The sequence below is a fragment of the Perca fluviatilis genome, chromosome 21, assembly GCF_010015445.1.
Source record: "Perca fluviatilis chromosome 21, GENO_Pfluv_1.0, whole genome shotgun sequence".
NCBI lineage: Eukaryota > Metazoa > Chordata > Actinopteri > Perciformes > Percidae > Perca > Perca fluviatilis.
In genome coordinates, this window is record NC_053132.1 from 4,782,694 (window position 1) to 4,798,515 (window position 15,822).

At 42.4% G+C, this 15,822-nt stretch overlaps 1 protein-coding gene and 1 long non-coding RNA gene across 2 annotated transcripts in view; one reads left to right on the forward strand and one right to left on the reverse strand.

Annotated features, from left to right (window-relative positions):
- LOC120551570 overlaps nt 1–15,822 on the forward strand; it is a 111,952-nt gene that overhangs the window by 39,234 nt on the left and 56,896 nt on the right. The gene's annotated exons all lie outside the window — the stretch shown is intronic.
- Nucleotides 8,687–12,965, reverse strand: kcnj2a (potassium inwardly rectifying channel subfamily J member 2a). Its single transcript, XM_039789055.1, has 2 exons — nt 12,781–12,965; nt 8,687–10,803 (listed from the first exon to the last, which is right to left on the reverse strand). Exon 2 carries the CDS (start codon nt 10,558–10,560, stop codon nt 9,277–9,279), a length of 1,284 nt encoding a protein of 427 aa, XP_039644989.1. The 5' UTR covers nt 10,561–10,803; nt 12,781–12,965; the 3' UTR covers nt 8,687–9,276.

Sequence of the window (15,822 nt, forward strand, 5' to 3'; positions counted from 1 at the left end):
CATGCCTGTAAGCCTAGGTTATAGTCCCATTCTTCCACTTGATACTGCTTCCACTTAAGTAAACTAAAAGATGAACTATCGACTACAAAACAAAGAAATTTATTATGATCGGTTCACAGATCTGAGTCCAAACGGAAACTTCACCCTTCTGAACTAAGAGTTTCTGCTTCAAGGTGAAGTTTAAACAGACTGAAATGTCCAGGCTCATTCCTCCACTATTTATTTCTGTATGTATTTATGCGTTACATGTAATTTTAACGGGCACTGAGCTCCAGATCCTGCCGCGACGTGCGCTGCCCCCGGCTGTAGCTTCTTTGTCCGCCTGCGCCGGGCAAACTTAGTGGAACTTTCCACCGATATCGACACTACAGTTCGTGCTGGACTACGTTAAGATCCTACCGGTCACAACTCTGTCTTTGGCTGGTCCGATCTGGATCAGCGGGGACCGACGCCGCGAGCGAAGCGGTGTTTTTGCCGGGGGAAGAGACGCTACGCGCGGCCACGGGGCTCTCCGCCTCCGCTGCCGCCGCCGGGCTCAGATTGCTGGTCGGCGGCGGCATATATAATCATAAAACACATTGTCACCTGTTAAATGTTATCCATGCTGTTTGTTCTTTTCATTTCCTCTATCGAACATAATTAAGCAGTACAAAAGTCCGGCATCTTTAGCGTTGATCTGAATGCTTCGGACCCCTGTTCCAAGATGGCGGCGGGTTTTGACGTATGTTTAGAACCTCACGGTGACATATCTATGGGAGCAAGGATCACATTTGAACTATATCGATATATGCGATATGGTCTAATTCCATATCTCATTTAAAAATATATCGATATATTTGTTTATATCGATATATCGCCCAGCCCTACTGGCAATGCCATACTGTACATACTTTCTCCTCTTGGACCAGGGGTTGGGTTTTGAGAGGCAAGGAAAGTGGTAATAGTGAGTAGCAAGTCAGTTGGATACCAACATACTGGGGAGTTCTGGTTTCTGGCTTCTTTTGTTCTCAGAATATAGCTGATGATATCAGTGTTCCTGTTATTATGGTCTAATTGTTGTTGAAAGTATTGCGTGAATTTTCAAACTGACTATTTGAAAACGTTGTCATGAATAGTATGACATTGCATTGGGAAGTCAGAATGTCCACTTGGTCCAGATGGGTAATAACTTGGTAAACCGGTATAGCCAAGGCATCTTAATTAGTTTGATACTGTATTCATTAGTGTACAGAAGCCTCTGAGCAGCTTCGGGGCTGTGACGATGGTTTTGTCTGGCTAAGCGGGGGTCCGTGTGAAGCAGGAAGACTCGGCTTCAGCTCGGGACAAAGCACGCGGAGGATCACAGGTCTGGCTGAGAGCTACCATTAGGGCTGGGTTAAAATAATTGATTCTCCAATTAGAATTCGATCTTTTGCGGGGGGTCATCAGATATTGATTTATAAAATCCTGAAATCGATCTTTTAATGTATGCCTTTTCACCATGGATGTATAAGTGAAAAGTACTTTTAAACTATCTTTTTGGTGGTCAATTCTTAATTAACCTGGTGCATTATAAAAAAAAAAAGATTTGACAGTTGCTTCCTGCTTGTACAAATCACAGCAGAAGCTCTCTGGGAATCTCTTTTTATAGCCAAACTAAATTGATTTGATTTGTAACTTAACCTAATTGATAGCAATTAAAAAATATAATCAAATTGGGACCCTGTGAATCAAATTGATTCGGGAAATCATTGGCGATACCCAGCCCTAGTTATCATGGTCTGATAGTTGTGGAAAGTATCGTGTACACAAATGTAAATGGACTTTATTTATAGAGCGCTTTTCTAGTCTTAACGACTACTCAAATCGCTTTAACATAGTACAGGAACCACTCACCATTCACACACATTCATACACTGGTGGCCCAGGCTGCCGTACAAGGCGCCACCTGCTCATCAGATAAACATTCACACTAGAGGATGGATACCCGACCCGAGCCCGACGGTACCAGATGGGCCGTGCCGGGTTCGGACAGATATTTAGAAATTATGTTCAGGTTGGGCTCGGTCATATCAGCGCGAAAAGGCATTGAACTTTTTTAATTTAAAAAAGCTTATTATGTAGGTGCGCGCCGTGTGTTAACGTGCACTTGCTGCCCCGTGTGCGCTGATGCGCTCATCTGTTGTTCGAATGTCTTCCTACAGCTGCTTAAACAGTCCCTCCAGAAAAACGCGATTATGCGATCGCATAATTCAATGCATAATCAGCCAAAGTCTGCATATTTATGCAGGGTCATATTTTTTCAAATACGCCGCACTTTCGCCGCATAAATTGCCGATTTCCGCGCAAAATATGCGGGGCTTGCATGATTTGATATTCCCCGCAATTTTTGCAAGTTCCCGCAATTTCATCGCATAAAATTGCATAAGTATCCCACATATTCCATCGCATTTTTTAAGAAAACGTGCTGCATAATCAAGGATTTTTGCCTGCAACAATCACAAAAAAACTCCGCATTTTTCTGGAAGGACTGAATAAAAGCTTTCCATACAAACAAACGTACATGTGTCATTAGTATAAGGGGAAAAAAAGAGATTTGAACTGCGTTGGGCTCGGACAGAAATATCTCAAAGCCTGTTGGGCTCGGGCCGGGTCCGGTTACTGCTCTGTCGGACGCGGGCCGGGCTCGGACAGAAAAATGCAGCCCGATCCGCACTCTAATTCAGACATTTTTACTCTGATGGCGCAGCATCGTAACCTGGCTCCGCCCTCCTACGTACTTCCGCTCAATTTTCCTTCAGTACGTCATCTGGGTTTGCGGTATATTCACGGGTTTTCTCCGTTCAAATCTTTACCGGTCCAATCAGCGAACAGAGGGAGTGGCTGAGAATGATGGCGTTGAGGTTGTGTGCTAGTTTGAGTTGTAGTTCCGTAATGGCGGCGGAGAAAGATGCGAGCGAAGCCATTCGGTCCGTTGTGGCAATGCTGCCGAATATCCAGAAGTTAAATCCTGAGCAAGAACAATCTTTGCTGAGTTGTGTTGGGGGCCGTGATGTTGTGGCCCTCCTCCCCACGGGGTTCGGGAAAAGTTTGATTTTCCAGCTCGCTCCGTTATTGGTGAAGGAGTTCGCCAAGGCGAACGCTAGCGATGCTAAGCCGACGGCACGACCAAACGTTAGCGATTGGTTATGGCAGATCCAGAATGGCTCTGGGCAGATCCAATAGTTTTAAACTTCAACAGAGTACCCGCCTTCAAGGAAGTTAACACTTGTCAATGGAGAGAGGCCAGACTCTCTGTACAAATGAAATGGACCAGAGTCTGGTAGGACCAGGCTAGTGTACCAGAGTCTGGTAGGACCAGGCTAGTGTACCAGAGTCTGGTAGGACCAGGCTAGTGTACCAGAGTCTGGTAGGACCAGGCTAGTGTACCAGAGTCTGGTAGGACCAGGCTAGTGTACCAGAGTCTGGTAGGACCAGGCTAGTGTACCAGAGTCTGGTAGGACCAGGCTAATGGACCAGAGTCTGGTAGGACCAGGCTAGCAGCATCGGGAGCAATTCGGGGTTCAGTGTCTTACCCAAGGACACTTCGACATGGGACTGTGGGGCCAGGGATCGAACCACCAACCTTCCATTGCAGACCGCTCTACACCTGAGCCACAGCCGCTCCAAGTGAATTTTCAAACTGACTATGAAAAATGTCATGGATGTCACATTGCATTGGAAAGTCAGAATGTCCACTTGGTCCAGATCAAATCAATGGGTAATAACTTGGTTATGGCCAAGGCATCTAAAATAGTTTGATACTGTATTCATTAGTGTACAGAAGCCTCTGAGCAGCTTCGGGGCTGTGACGATGGTTTTGTCTGGCTAAGCGGGGGTCCGTGTGAAGCAGGAAGACTCGGCTTCAGCTCGGGACAAAGCACGCGGAGGATCACAGGTCTGGCTGAGAGCTCAGCCCGTTTGAACGTCAGGTTCCCAGAAGCTTTCCATAAAAGCCAGGGGTTCCGGTTATAGTTCAGGAGCACAGATTGTGTTTGTGTTTGTGTTGCGGGTCTTTACTCCTTACATTGTTGTTTTCCAGATTACATTTGTAGCTCTGAAAGTCTGAACAAGGCTCAATCAGCTGTGGAGCACGATGTATAAAACATAAATAAATAGAGATAAAAAAACAATTTGGATACTTGATATCTCAGGGGTTTACACGGTGAATAGTGGAAGTTGGCCTAACATTTACCTTTGGATGTTTACTCCGCTGATATACAGTGTTATTGTTTTCATAAACAGGGAGTGAGCAGAGCTGCACAATAGAAGCCCGCACGTTCACCTACAGAGCTGCAGCGCTGTAACACTGCACAGCGACTAACAATGTGCCACTATTCTTCCTTTCCGACAGGAAGTAACTTCAATGTGCCTTTCCTGGTCACAACTTTAAATTGATAATTCAATAAATAAATGCAATATGAAATGGTGTGACCGGAAAGTAACTCCTTACTTTCCCACCAGTGTCGCCCTTCAGGGACTAACTGGTGCCACACAAAACGCTTTTGTTTGCAGAGAAATAAATAAAAGAGGTGAATATCTTCCACGCCACCGTCTTGTATTTGTGTTTTTCTAGATGCTCGACTTGGGTATTTTCTATTTAATCCCCTACTAAAGTGTGTGTGTTGTGGTTCCAAACATGAAATGCGTTTTTGAATTATGTCTCATAGAGGAAATATGGAACACAGATCCTGATTATAATCAACTGCAAACAACCCTGACTCATTTTCGTTCTCTTCCCGTTTTGAGATGAATGATCGAGATGAATCGGATACCGTAACTGCTTTATGTCAGATGAATGACCACACACACACACACACACACACACACACACACACACACACACACACACACACACACACACACACACACACACACACACACACACACACACACACACGTTCAAAGCTCAACTTCTGACTCCAGAAGTTGACATTAGCGTCAGTCTTCCTTAATGTTAAACAAAGGAATTTTCCATTGAGTTGGGTTGACGTCCAGTGTTTTTTTTTTTTGTTTTTTTTTGTCTCTGCAGTTGAAGGAAAGGGGTCGAGCTGTTGAAGGCAAAATGTTTCCTCTGTCTCTGCTTTCTAAGAACTCATCAGTAAGAGCACATTGCAATAAAATCTTAATGTTGATCATTGATTTTGATTACATTGATCACAAACATCGATCCAAAAAAGGGGCACTTTTGACCATTTCAGTGCTTTTATGTCAATAGATCAGTGTTTTACCAGGAACTGTCCCTCCCAGAGTACATATCTCATTTTTAAGCAACATTCAGACTATCAAAGGATGGTGAAGATGGTAGTTGTTGGATTTCATTGTTGTTGGTGATTGTTCAATCCAATTTGCATCCCACTTGTGACTCAATTTCTCTGCTATGAATGGATTCAAACCTAGGAAATGAACAATTCAGTGGACATTATAAAGACCAGAGAGAGAGAGAGAGAGAGAAAGAGAGGATGGAAGACAGGATGAGCGATGGATGAGAGCAATGTATGTTCATAGCTGGAGAGAAAAGAGAAGGTGTAAATCCCTCTTGCGCGATTGAAGGACGCAGGACGAGGCAGCTGGTTAGTGTCACAGCAGTCCCACGCTGCTGCTGCTGGAGATGTCCACGCCTCCCACGGGTCCACATGGCTGCTAGAAGTCATGTCACTGAAGAAAGTAATACTAAAGAAAAACCTTCTAAATAATTCTGCACCAAGGCTGAATTTCGGGAAAGAGACTTCAGATACAGTATTAGGGGACCACTAAGGCCTATATAAAAGAGACTTCAGATACAGTATTAGGGGACCACTAAGGTCTATATAAAAGAGACTTCAGATAAAGTATTAGGGGACCACTAAGGCCTATATAAAAGAGACTTCAGATACAGTATTAGGGGACCACTAAGGTCTATATAAAAGAGACTTCAGATACAGTATTAGGGGACCACTAAGGCCTATATAAAAGAGACTTCAGATACAGTATTAGGGGACCACTAAGGTCTATATAAAAGAGACTTCAGATACAGTATAAGGGGACCACTAAGGTCTATATAAAAGAGACTTCAGATACAGTATTAGGGGACCACTAAGGTCTATATAAAAGAGACTTCAGATACAGTATTAGGGGACCACTAAGGTCTATATAAAAGAGACTTCAGATACAGTATTAGGGGACCACTAAGGTCTATATAAAACAGACTTCAGATACAATATTAGGGGACCACTAAGGTTTATATAAAAGAGACTTCAGATACAGTATTAGGGGACCACTAAGGTCTATATAAAAGCATCCAAAGAGCACATTGTCATGGGACCTTTTTAAGGGCTTGATTTAATCCTTTTCATATACAAATAGTGGTGGAAGAAAATATTGTTGTCTTTTCATATAGAAATAGCAATACCACATTATCATTTTTTGAGTACAACTCCTGCATTCATAATTTGATTTATAAATACAATATTTACAGAAAAATGTATTTAAAGTATCAAGGGTAGACATATACATGTGGTGGAAGAATGGCTCCTGTCAGTGAGTTATGTTGTTGATATTGCTGATGCATTAATGTGTAAGCAGCATTTTAATGTCGTAGCTGGTCGATGTGCAGCTCTTTTGGGTAGTTCATCTATATATGAAGTGAACATCTGTCAGACAAACGTTTGTTTTCATTTTTTCTCTATTTTAACTTTTTTATTGCTTATTCTAGCTTTATTGTAGTGTTGTTACTTTATTTTTTTATTTTATGCAGGGAAGCAAAATAAGCTTTTCACTGCATGGTGTGAGCTGTCTTTACTGTGCATATGACGATAAACCTCTTGAATCTCGAGTACAAAGTGGATTATTTCCCTGTGATCTGAATAAAGATTGAAGTATAAAGTAGCATACTTTTGAAATACTCAAGTAAAATATCTCAAAATTGTACTTAAAGCTTTAGTACGTAACTTTTTGATATTAATAAACATCCGTTACATTCAAGCGGTTGCCAGATGAGTTGCTACAAAGCTAATGAAGACTATCGGCTCCACACAACTCTCTCTGGATCTCTCAGTAAGACTATGGTCAGAAGATTGTGGTGTCCGGCGACTTTCCCGCGCAGAAACTCGAGTGAAGATAATGACCTCATTATCATTGTTTTTTTAAATCCTCCGTGTCCTCCTTGGCTACTAGCAGCTGCGTGGAGGAGGGGGCGGTGCGAGATCACGGGAGGCTTGTATCATGTGGACGTGGCAACAGTTTTGTTGTCATTACTTAGAATTCCCCATGGGGGAGACAGAAACTACGCACTATAGCTTTAAGCATTTTTTAACTACATACATTTACTAAATGTGCGTTGCTTTTCCATATTATAGTGCTACAGTAATATATTCTCTTTATGCTCTGCTGCCACTTTGCACATTGAACGTGTTTTTTCAAAAGCAAGAAACATGAACCCAATCAATCTCAAAGTCTAATTTTTTTGTGTGGAGTTTAATATAAAATTATAATACATAAAATCTGATGTTATTGTTAAACTTCCTCAAATGTATGAAAATTATGTATGTACGTCTGATCACAAGCCACACAGCGTGATTCTGATTGTCCACTGACATTTTATTGAAAAAAGAACAATATAATAGCATGTACAATAATAATAATATTAATACAAAAATCTGTACATTCCGTGGTTTTGCAGTACATTTGGAAGACTGATACAAAATAACTGCAGGAGGGAGGGAGGTATTTACACATGTAGGATGTATGGAGCCCAGTGGCCTTCAGTCACTGTTTTTCTTTTTCTTTGAAGATATAAATTTGTATTGATGCCAACTCTTGTGCAGAACACTTCATATGCCGGGGTCACACACAGTGTTCATAGTGAAGTGTCTCTCGGAGTACAGCAAAAAGGGAACGTGGCATTGAAAATGTTTTACTTGGAGATTTGATATTTTTGCAAGAAAACCTTTTTTTACAATCTCCAGTCATAACACTGTATCATATTCAGACATTAGACAGGAGATGTAGTTTCCATCACATTCCACTTCATATTTTATAACCTTTTTAAAGCAAGTTTGGCTTTTAAAAAAAAAAAAAAAGATACAAAAATAAATCAAGTTCAAGTTGATGCCTAAAAATCCTCCAAACATCAGAAAGTTATTGTTTTATTCACCCAACGCTGCGGAACTTGTGATTCCTGTTCACTGTCCGCTGCAGTAAAGCCTTTGCCACTTTGATTTATACATCTACCCCTTCATGACTTTCCAGATTAAGGCTTGATGAAGTGGCTCACGATAAAAAAAAAAAAAAAAAAAAAAAAACATAAAACTGTACACACATTCTTGAAAAACAAACCTTAGTAAAACTTCCTAAACTTTCTACTTCTCTGTACCAAATCTAAGCAGGTGTTGTTTTTAAGAAAACACATAACTATGATAATAATACTCTTTGGTATTGTTTTATCAACCGTAACAAAAATAAAAAGAAGCAACATTATAGCAGCACTTTTTAAGAACATTCAGATTCTCATATCGCCCCGGTCTCAGTTTTAAATTAATGATTTTTCTGTCAGTTTGATGTCATGAATGCTACCCTGCTCCATCTCTTGACATAAGCAGGCATGTTTCTATCAGTCTGACCAGCAATGAACAGCTCAATAACTGCAAAAGGACAAAGCAGAAAATCAGTGCTGTCAAGTCAGAGGAAATCCCTAAAGTTTTCTACTTTATTGCATACAGAGAGTTTTTTTTGGTGCAGTTTATTTAGACTTCTGTGATGTCTGCAATGAGACCAGCTCGGGAACAAATACTCTACCTTGTACCTTCTTTGTTCCAGACATCTATATTTTATGTACTCTTTGGTTCTACAAGAAGGCACAAAGTTGAACTATTTTCTAGCAGCACTTGAGGACATATTCTAACTATAAAAACCACCTTTCTGAAAGCGTCTTGTTCATGCCGGACAGAGAAATTGAGACATGCCTGCAATTTTCAAGTCAAGTCGACAACCTGCCTCCTCTCCGTCATCTTGCAGTCACCAGACACTTCATGGGGACCTCATGGAGAATTCTTCCTGCAATATGCACATGGTTCATAGTGCTGTGTTTTGTCATACTGTATGTAGTCCAAGTTTAAGCAGACTCTTGCATACAAAGTCCTAAACCTTGCCGCTTTCCTCAGCAGTACCGTTCGGCTTGTCCTCTACCCAAGGCCCAGCTCGGCTCATTGTGCCTTTCGGAGCGGAGAGGTGATTTTAAAAAAAAAAACATCCCTCATGTGAGGTCTGATGTCTGAACAGTCATATTTCGGACTCTCGTCTCAGAGGCCGGGGCTCCAGCGGCACCGTGGCTTGGCTGTGTTCGGTCTCCGAGATGTTGTCTGTCTGGGTGCCGTCGGGCCCAACGCTGCCCCCGTTCCCCTCGTCCGTGTCCTCTTTGTTCTCCAGCGCCATCTCGTTTTCATAGCAGAAGGAGTTGGAGTTTGAGAGGATGTATTTTTTCTCTGCGAGGTCTCTGGCGCTGCACAGAGGGGTGCTCGGCACCTCGTATGTCTTATGGAAGCGAGAATAGTCCACCTTGTAGTAGTTCTTCTCCTCAAAAAGCACCGGCTCGAACCGATGGCCCCAGAGGATCTCGCCGGCGACGTAGGAGCTGCGGCACTGCGTGGTCATAGCGGTCGCCTCGACCATGCCCTCCAGGATGACCACGATTTCAAACTCTGAGTTCTCCAGGTCCTGTTTGCTCATGTCATAGAAGGGGCTGTCGTCGTTGATTTCGTGGACGATGGTGATGGGGGAGACCAGGAAGATGCGGTCGACTCCGCTGTCGAAGCCCACGTCTATGTCCATCTGGTCGAGGGGGATGTACTCCCCCTCTGCTGTCGTCCGGGATTTCAGAAGTTGCGCCCGCACGTGCGCCTCTACCAGGTGGCTCTTCCTTAAGTTGCCCACACGCCACATGAGGCAGAGCTTGTTGTCCCTCATGGCCACTGTGGCGTTATGGCTAAAAATCAAAGTTTCATTCCTCTTCTTAGGTTTCGCCATCTTTGCCATGACCGCACCAATGATGAAGGCGTCGATAATGCAGCCCACAATGCTTTGGAAAACCACCATGAAGACGGCGACGGGGCACTCGTCTGTCACGTATCTGTAGCCGTAGCCGATAGTGGTTTGAGTCTCAATGGAGAACAGGAAGGCGGCGGTGAAGCTGCTCACGTTGGAGACGCACTTCTGGCCGTTATTTTCCAAGTCCCCGTGGAAGATGGCCACCAGCCAGAAGATGCAGCCGAAGAACAGCCACGACAGGAGAAAGGCGAGGCAGAAGATGATGAACATCCACCTCCAGCGGATGTCCACGCACGTCGTGAAGATGTCAGCCAAGTACCGCTGACCTTTCTCGCTCACGTTGATGAACTGCACGTTGCAGTGACCGTCTTTCTTTACAAATCGGCTCTGCGGCTGGTGCCTCGTGTGCACCTTGCTCTTGCCGTTCCCGTAGCCGTTGGGCACTGCCATAGTGGCCAGCTTCATGCCGTCCTCCTCTGATGACACAATGCTGTAGCGGCTGGCTCGCACACTTCCCATCACCACAGTCTGGGAGGGCTGTGCTGCTTCTGCTTTGGAAAACAGTCTGAGTTTTTGGAAAAAGTGTTGGAGAAACAGTTTCGAAACACTCGGGGACCAACTCGGAGAGGAAATGGTGAAGAAGTGAGGCGGGCTGAAGGGACACCTCTTCAGCCTCACTGGCCCCTAGATGGAGTCTACAAGAGGAGGATGACGTGATCACTCCTCTTTCATCAGCTGACTGCACCTCATCAAGTTCATCCGCTAAAAGAAAACGGAGACAGAGGACATCTTGTTAGTCAAACCAGTTACAGATAGATCAGATCGACTTTTAGGAAATCATCTTCAAGGCATTTATTGACAACACTGTTAAAATAAAAATACTTTTAACGGTTCAACTTTTGAGCAATTACTTGTTGAACGTGACATGTCAGAACTGATAACTTCACTCTCAAGTCGGACGTGCCTGCAGCCTGAGAAAAAAACAACAACTTTTATAACCCGGGTCAGCGAAGCTCGTCTCTTTGTGCCAACAATATTTCACCCAGTTATGACAAACGACAGTGATATTTCAACTTTCAATGAGAGAGGCCACCCTGTAATTGCACTCAGGTCCCGTTATTGGTCATTTAGAAAGTCGACATGTTTTTCTTGGCTGCACCGCGCTGACTCATTTCTTGCTGGATTGTGAGTTACAGCGTTTCTACAGGATCCCATGAACTGACGGTTTTGCCTAACTGATGGCTCGCATAAAAAGAAAACTTAAACTGAGAAATTTTAGATATGCAGATAAGATTCCTTATTGTCATCTCTTGAATAACATACTGCAGGAAACTGAAAATGCACCGCAAGTTCTAGAAGTTTAACCAAATTAAAGCAACATCCAAGTCTGATTTTTAAGACCCACTATGTACCACAACACTTGCAAACTTTGGACCTATTGCTCAGAGGTGCATCTCAATGCACACTTTTTGACATCCTTCCACGAAATCAAGACCTACTGAAAAGGTTTTGCATGTGCAGCTTCATTTTGACATGGTCATGTTGTCATCCGCATCCACCCTCTTAACTTTAACTTTCATTCTTACAACAACAACGGAAACGTTGAGCTTTGCTCAACATGTGCAGATTCTAGAGGACACTGGGTCAGCGTCCCAGGTTTAGTTACGTGGTCTGGTATTTGAAGAAGCCTTTTGGGAAAAGTGAGCTCTGGGTTTGGCTGTGCAGAAGAGCTGAGGGCTTGTTGACTCTCAGAGAGCCCTCAGGGATTTCTTCTCTCTGCTGTCCTGTGAGGATTCACTCATTAGTTATGGCTGTCCTAATCGACCTGCTGCGGTCGCTCTGTGTTTTCTTTTATTTATTTATTTTGTTGGGATGGATTTGTCTGCGAGGCACGAGAGTTAAATATGAGACGTATTAACGTTCCGAAACAAGAATACACGCATGTCCAACTGGCATATAATTTACATGGAAAATGATCCCAATTACTGAGGATGCTGTGTTGCTTAGCAATGTGTAATCTTTTTCTTTTCTTTTTTTTTTAAACATTGCTGATGTGTAAACATTTCAGTAAACGGTGCAGCAGGTTCTTATGGGTAAATATGGAGCCAAATCTATACTTTTTTCAAAACGAGCAGAAAAACTGAAAGAGGTACACGGAATTCCCTAAATAAAGAACACAATAATAATTGAAATTGCCATTATTATATTATTATTGTTATTATTATTGTTATTATGCCTATAGTTTTTTTAACGTTTTTTTTTAAAGAGTAGTTGGGAGACGGGCAGAGCTGAGAGAATGCACCAAATGCCAGCGACAAATGTTAACAGGTGCGGGGGTGAAAAAAGGAACTGACTTCTGATGCAATCATCCACTCAGACTGAGAAACAGTACATGCACGTCTCACTTCCAACTCCTTTCAGCAAATAAGACTTATGTTAAAGATGCTAGGCTATACAAATGAGAAGCGAAACGAAATATGAGCGGACAGAGTGAAACTTGTTGCGGGTCATCTGACTGTTTTGGCAGCAGAAGAACTCGTGCGTAAAAGCCAGTTAGTCCGCGCGTCATGACGAATAAAGTCAACCATAACAACTTAATACGGGCGGTCGTTTGCCAAAAGATAACTGTTCTGACATGCGCAAAGCACTTGTTAAGCACAGCACATCTCACATTGAAGCACAACAGGACTTGTATGAAAGAAATGTCTCAAGATTGTGTTGTCTCAAAAAAATGTTTACCTGTTTGCTCATTTGTGGACCGGTTAGATTCAGCTTGGTGAAATAGATATAATCCAGACGTTTTGTGCCTCCGCTATCCTCGGCGTCTTTTCCGCGCGCTTAGTGTTTTTAATTTTGGCCGAGCCAGATCAAGTGTGAAACTTGCCTCACATCTCTGGAGGACCGGTCTCGATATTGTGCTTCGCGTTGAGGTCCCCCAAAGCGTTTTAAACAGCACGCACCGGCACGGCCCGCCCCCAGCTCCGCGCTCCCGCCAATGGAGAAGGGATAGGGGCGCGCACGCACGCACACACACACACACACACACACACACACACACACACACACACACACACACACACACACACACACACACACACACACTGTGAAACGGTCGCAATTATACTGTGTATTTGTGTCATTTCATGTGTTTGACTGATGTGTTCAGAGCACAACATGGAAGTAATGGAAAGCAATTTGGCACTAATTGAGCGATACCACTTCAATCCAAATCGGCAGTCAAATAAAAAGGAGAGGAGGGAAGGTCAAGGAGTCAAAAAAAATATATATATAAACAAAAAATTATATCAGAAGTATCCGATTTCATTTAGTACTTAAATCTGCTTAAAGTTGCTCCTACTTGATACATTCATATCAAACACACAGGTTACACATTTAGGTGGTTCAGCCTAAATTACCAGAAAGCAAACCGATATTCTGTAACATTTTAACATGAGAGACAAAATAAAAGATGGAAAGAAAAACAAAATAACCTATTTCCAGAGATCTTTTCTCAGCAGAGGCATTAAAACTGTCCAATGATTGTGGACCTGTGTCCTTGTTACCACCTGAGCTGTTGACAGTGCAAACCAACTTCCCATCACCCTAATTTTTGTGATACTCGTTGTGTTTATAGATAACATTTTGTAACGTGGGTATGGAAAATGTGTTCTGTCGGAAAGAGTGACTCACTCAATTAAGGCCTGTATTATGATATGACTGTCTTTCTCCACTAAGCTATCATGTTGCTTCGGATGTTTAGACTATGCATCTGTTGCCCTATAATTTTAGGTCAGGCTGTAGCAGTGTTGTCTTAAAGCCATTGACTAAACCATACCTCCTGCTTACTAATTCATGATAAACATTAACCCACAACTACATGCTTTTCAAAAAGGCTTTTGACTTTTATTTTTTGAGTCTGAGTGTTATTTTTAGTTCTTGTTATTTATAGCAGCACATATATTTAGCCCAAACCACCTGTGTCAGTGCACTGTGCACGTTGTGTGTGTTTGCTTTCCATGCCCAATTTCCAGCAATAAAGAGAGCGAAGCATGCAGTAGCCAGTGCTGCGTGTGGACCACAAGGTGGAGAGCTGGAGACTGGAATTAACCGGTGATAGACAGACACACACACACACACACACACACACACACACACACACACACACCCCGCTCTGTAATGTGAGCAGACAGCAGCACAATACAGAGGAGGAGGGGGACACTGAATCTAAACTTGTCATGCAACTTATGTCACTGCAGCAACAGCGTGGAGATGATTAAGATGAAATATTACGTGTCATTTAGCTTACAATGCTATATAGCTTAAATATGTATACTGTTATGGCATAAATGCAAATATATGATCATTTTAAGATGCATTGTGCTCTCATTAGGCTGACTTTTATTAGGCTGTTATACTAATGAATGTCTTTATTTTCCCCTCCACAAAACACTATTTTGGACCGTAAATCCTCCGACCTAAACAATCCATTTTTGCCGTTATCTCCTAAAAAGACCTATAAGATCTTTGCAGAAGCTTGACAAGCTTGAGGCTTGACAAACGTGTACAGAAGGCTGGTATTGGCAGTGCAGTGGACAGAATGAATGTGACGGTACTGAATAAACTGTGCGTTACCTCATCTCTTCCTACAGTTCCTGCGGTGGAGCTGTGTGAAGTTGCTGTAGATGCAAACTTGTCATGATGCTGCTTCACATTAAAAGTTGTCCTCCGGTGAAGTCCCTTGGTAGGCGAGTGGTTACGGCACATGCCATGTAACCATAAGGTCTCAGGTTTGATTCTGGCCTTGGGACGTTTTTGTTGCATGTCATTTGCCTTTCTCTTCCCTATTTCTACACTTTCCTCTGTCAGATAAAGACGAAAATACCAAAAAAGGAAAAGTTGTCCAGCAGTATTGGTGCTACTGTTCAATACCATACCTTAGCTTTATACCTTATGTACAGTACACACATCGTGACTGCCGAAGTTACGCTGCTGGACTTCTGGAATGTTTTTTTGCACAAAATTTGGGAATTGACTCACCTAATTTAACGTATTGTAATGCATAAAATGTAAATACTGTTGCTTTTTACGGTTGCATTCATATAATTCTTTATCCGTTGTTTTACTTCCTAGCCGAGCTCTGTGCTTCTGTGACCTGTTAATTCCCCCTTCCTGGTAATCAGTGAAGAGATCTTATCTCATAAAAAAACTATTCTACACAACACAATTTGGACTGATAGAAGTAAGGGCATCGCAGTACGTCATCACTGTCGTGGACTAATGACTGCTGCCTGAATAACATGAGCTTTGGATTGATCTATTTTGGATAGATGATAAAAAAAATAATACATGTTTTTAACTGGATTACACAGTGTTGCAAATCAAAGCAGCACGTTGTAAAGCAGCATCTGGTTACTTTTGTCTGTCTGGTTACTTGACATCAAAGTGACCTTCCCGATCAGAGCTTTTGTTCTTCAACAAGGACCATGACCCACTTCAAACAGATACACGATTATTAGACAAAGTCAAGACGCAAAACAGACACGTGAACATCACTTCATTGCAATCGTCGACACGTTGGAATTGTCTTATAAGAAATATTGTCTCATAAAATAGGCTTGATGATGCGGACGCAACAAATTTTTAGAAAGGCATTTGGTCAGTCCGTTACAACATATCCTCAAATGCTGGAACATAAAATGTTGAAATATATTGGTGGATATAAAACACATTTGTCATTTACAAAAATATAAACAGGATTTCTTAACAAATAACTTCACTTAT

Bases quoted from the DNA above. Each gene is read 5' to 3' on its own strand.
- kcnj2a (XM_039789055.1), bottom strand. From the start codon at position 10,560: ATGGGAAGTGTGCGAGCCAGCCGCTACAGCATTGTGTCATCAGAGGAG.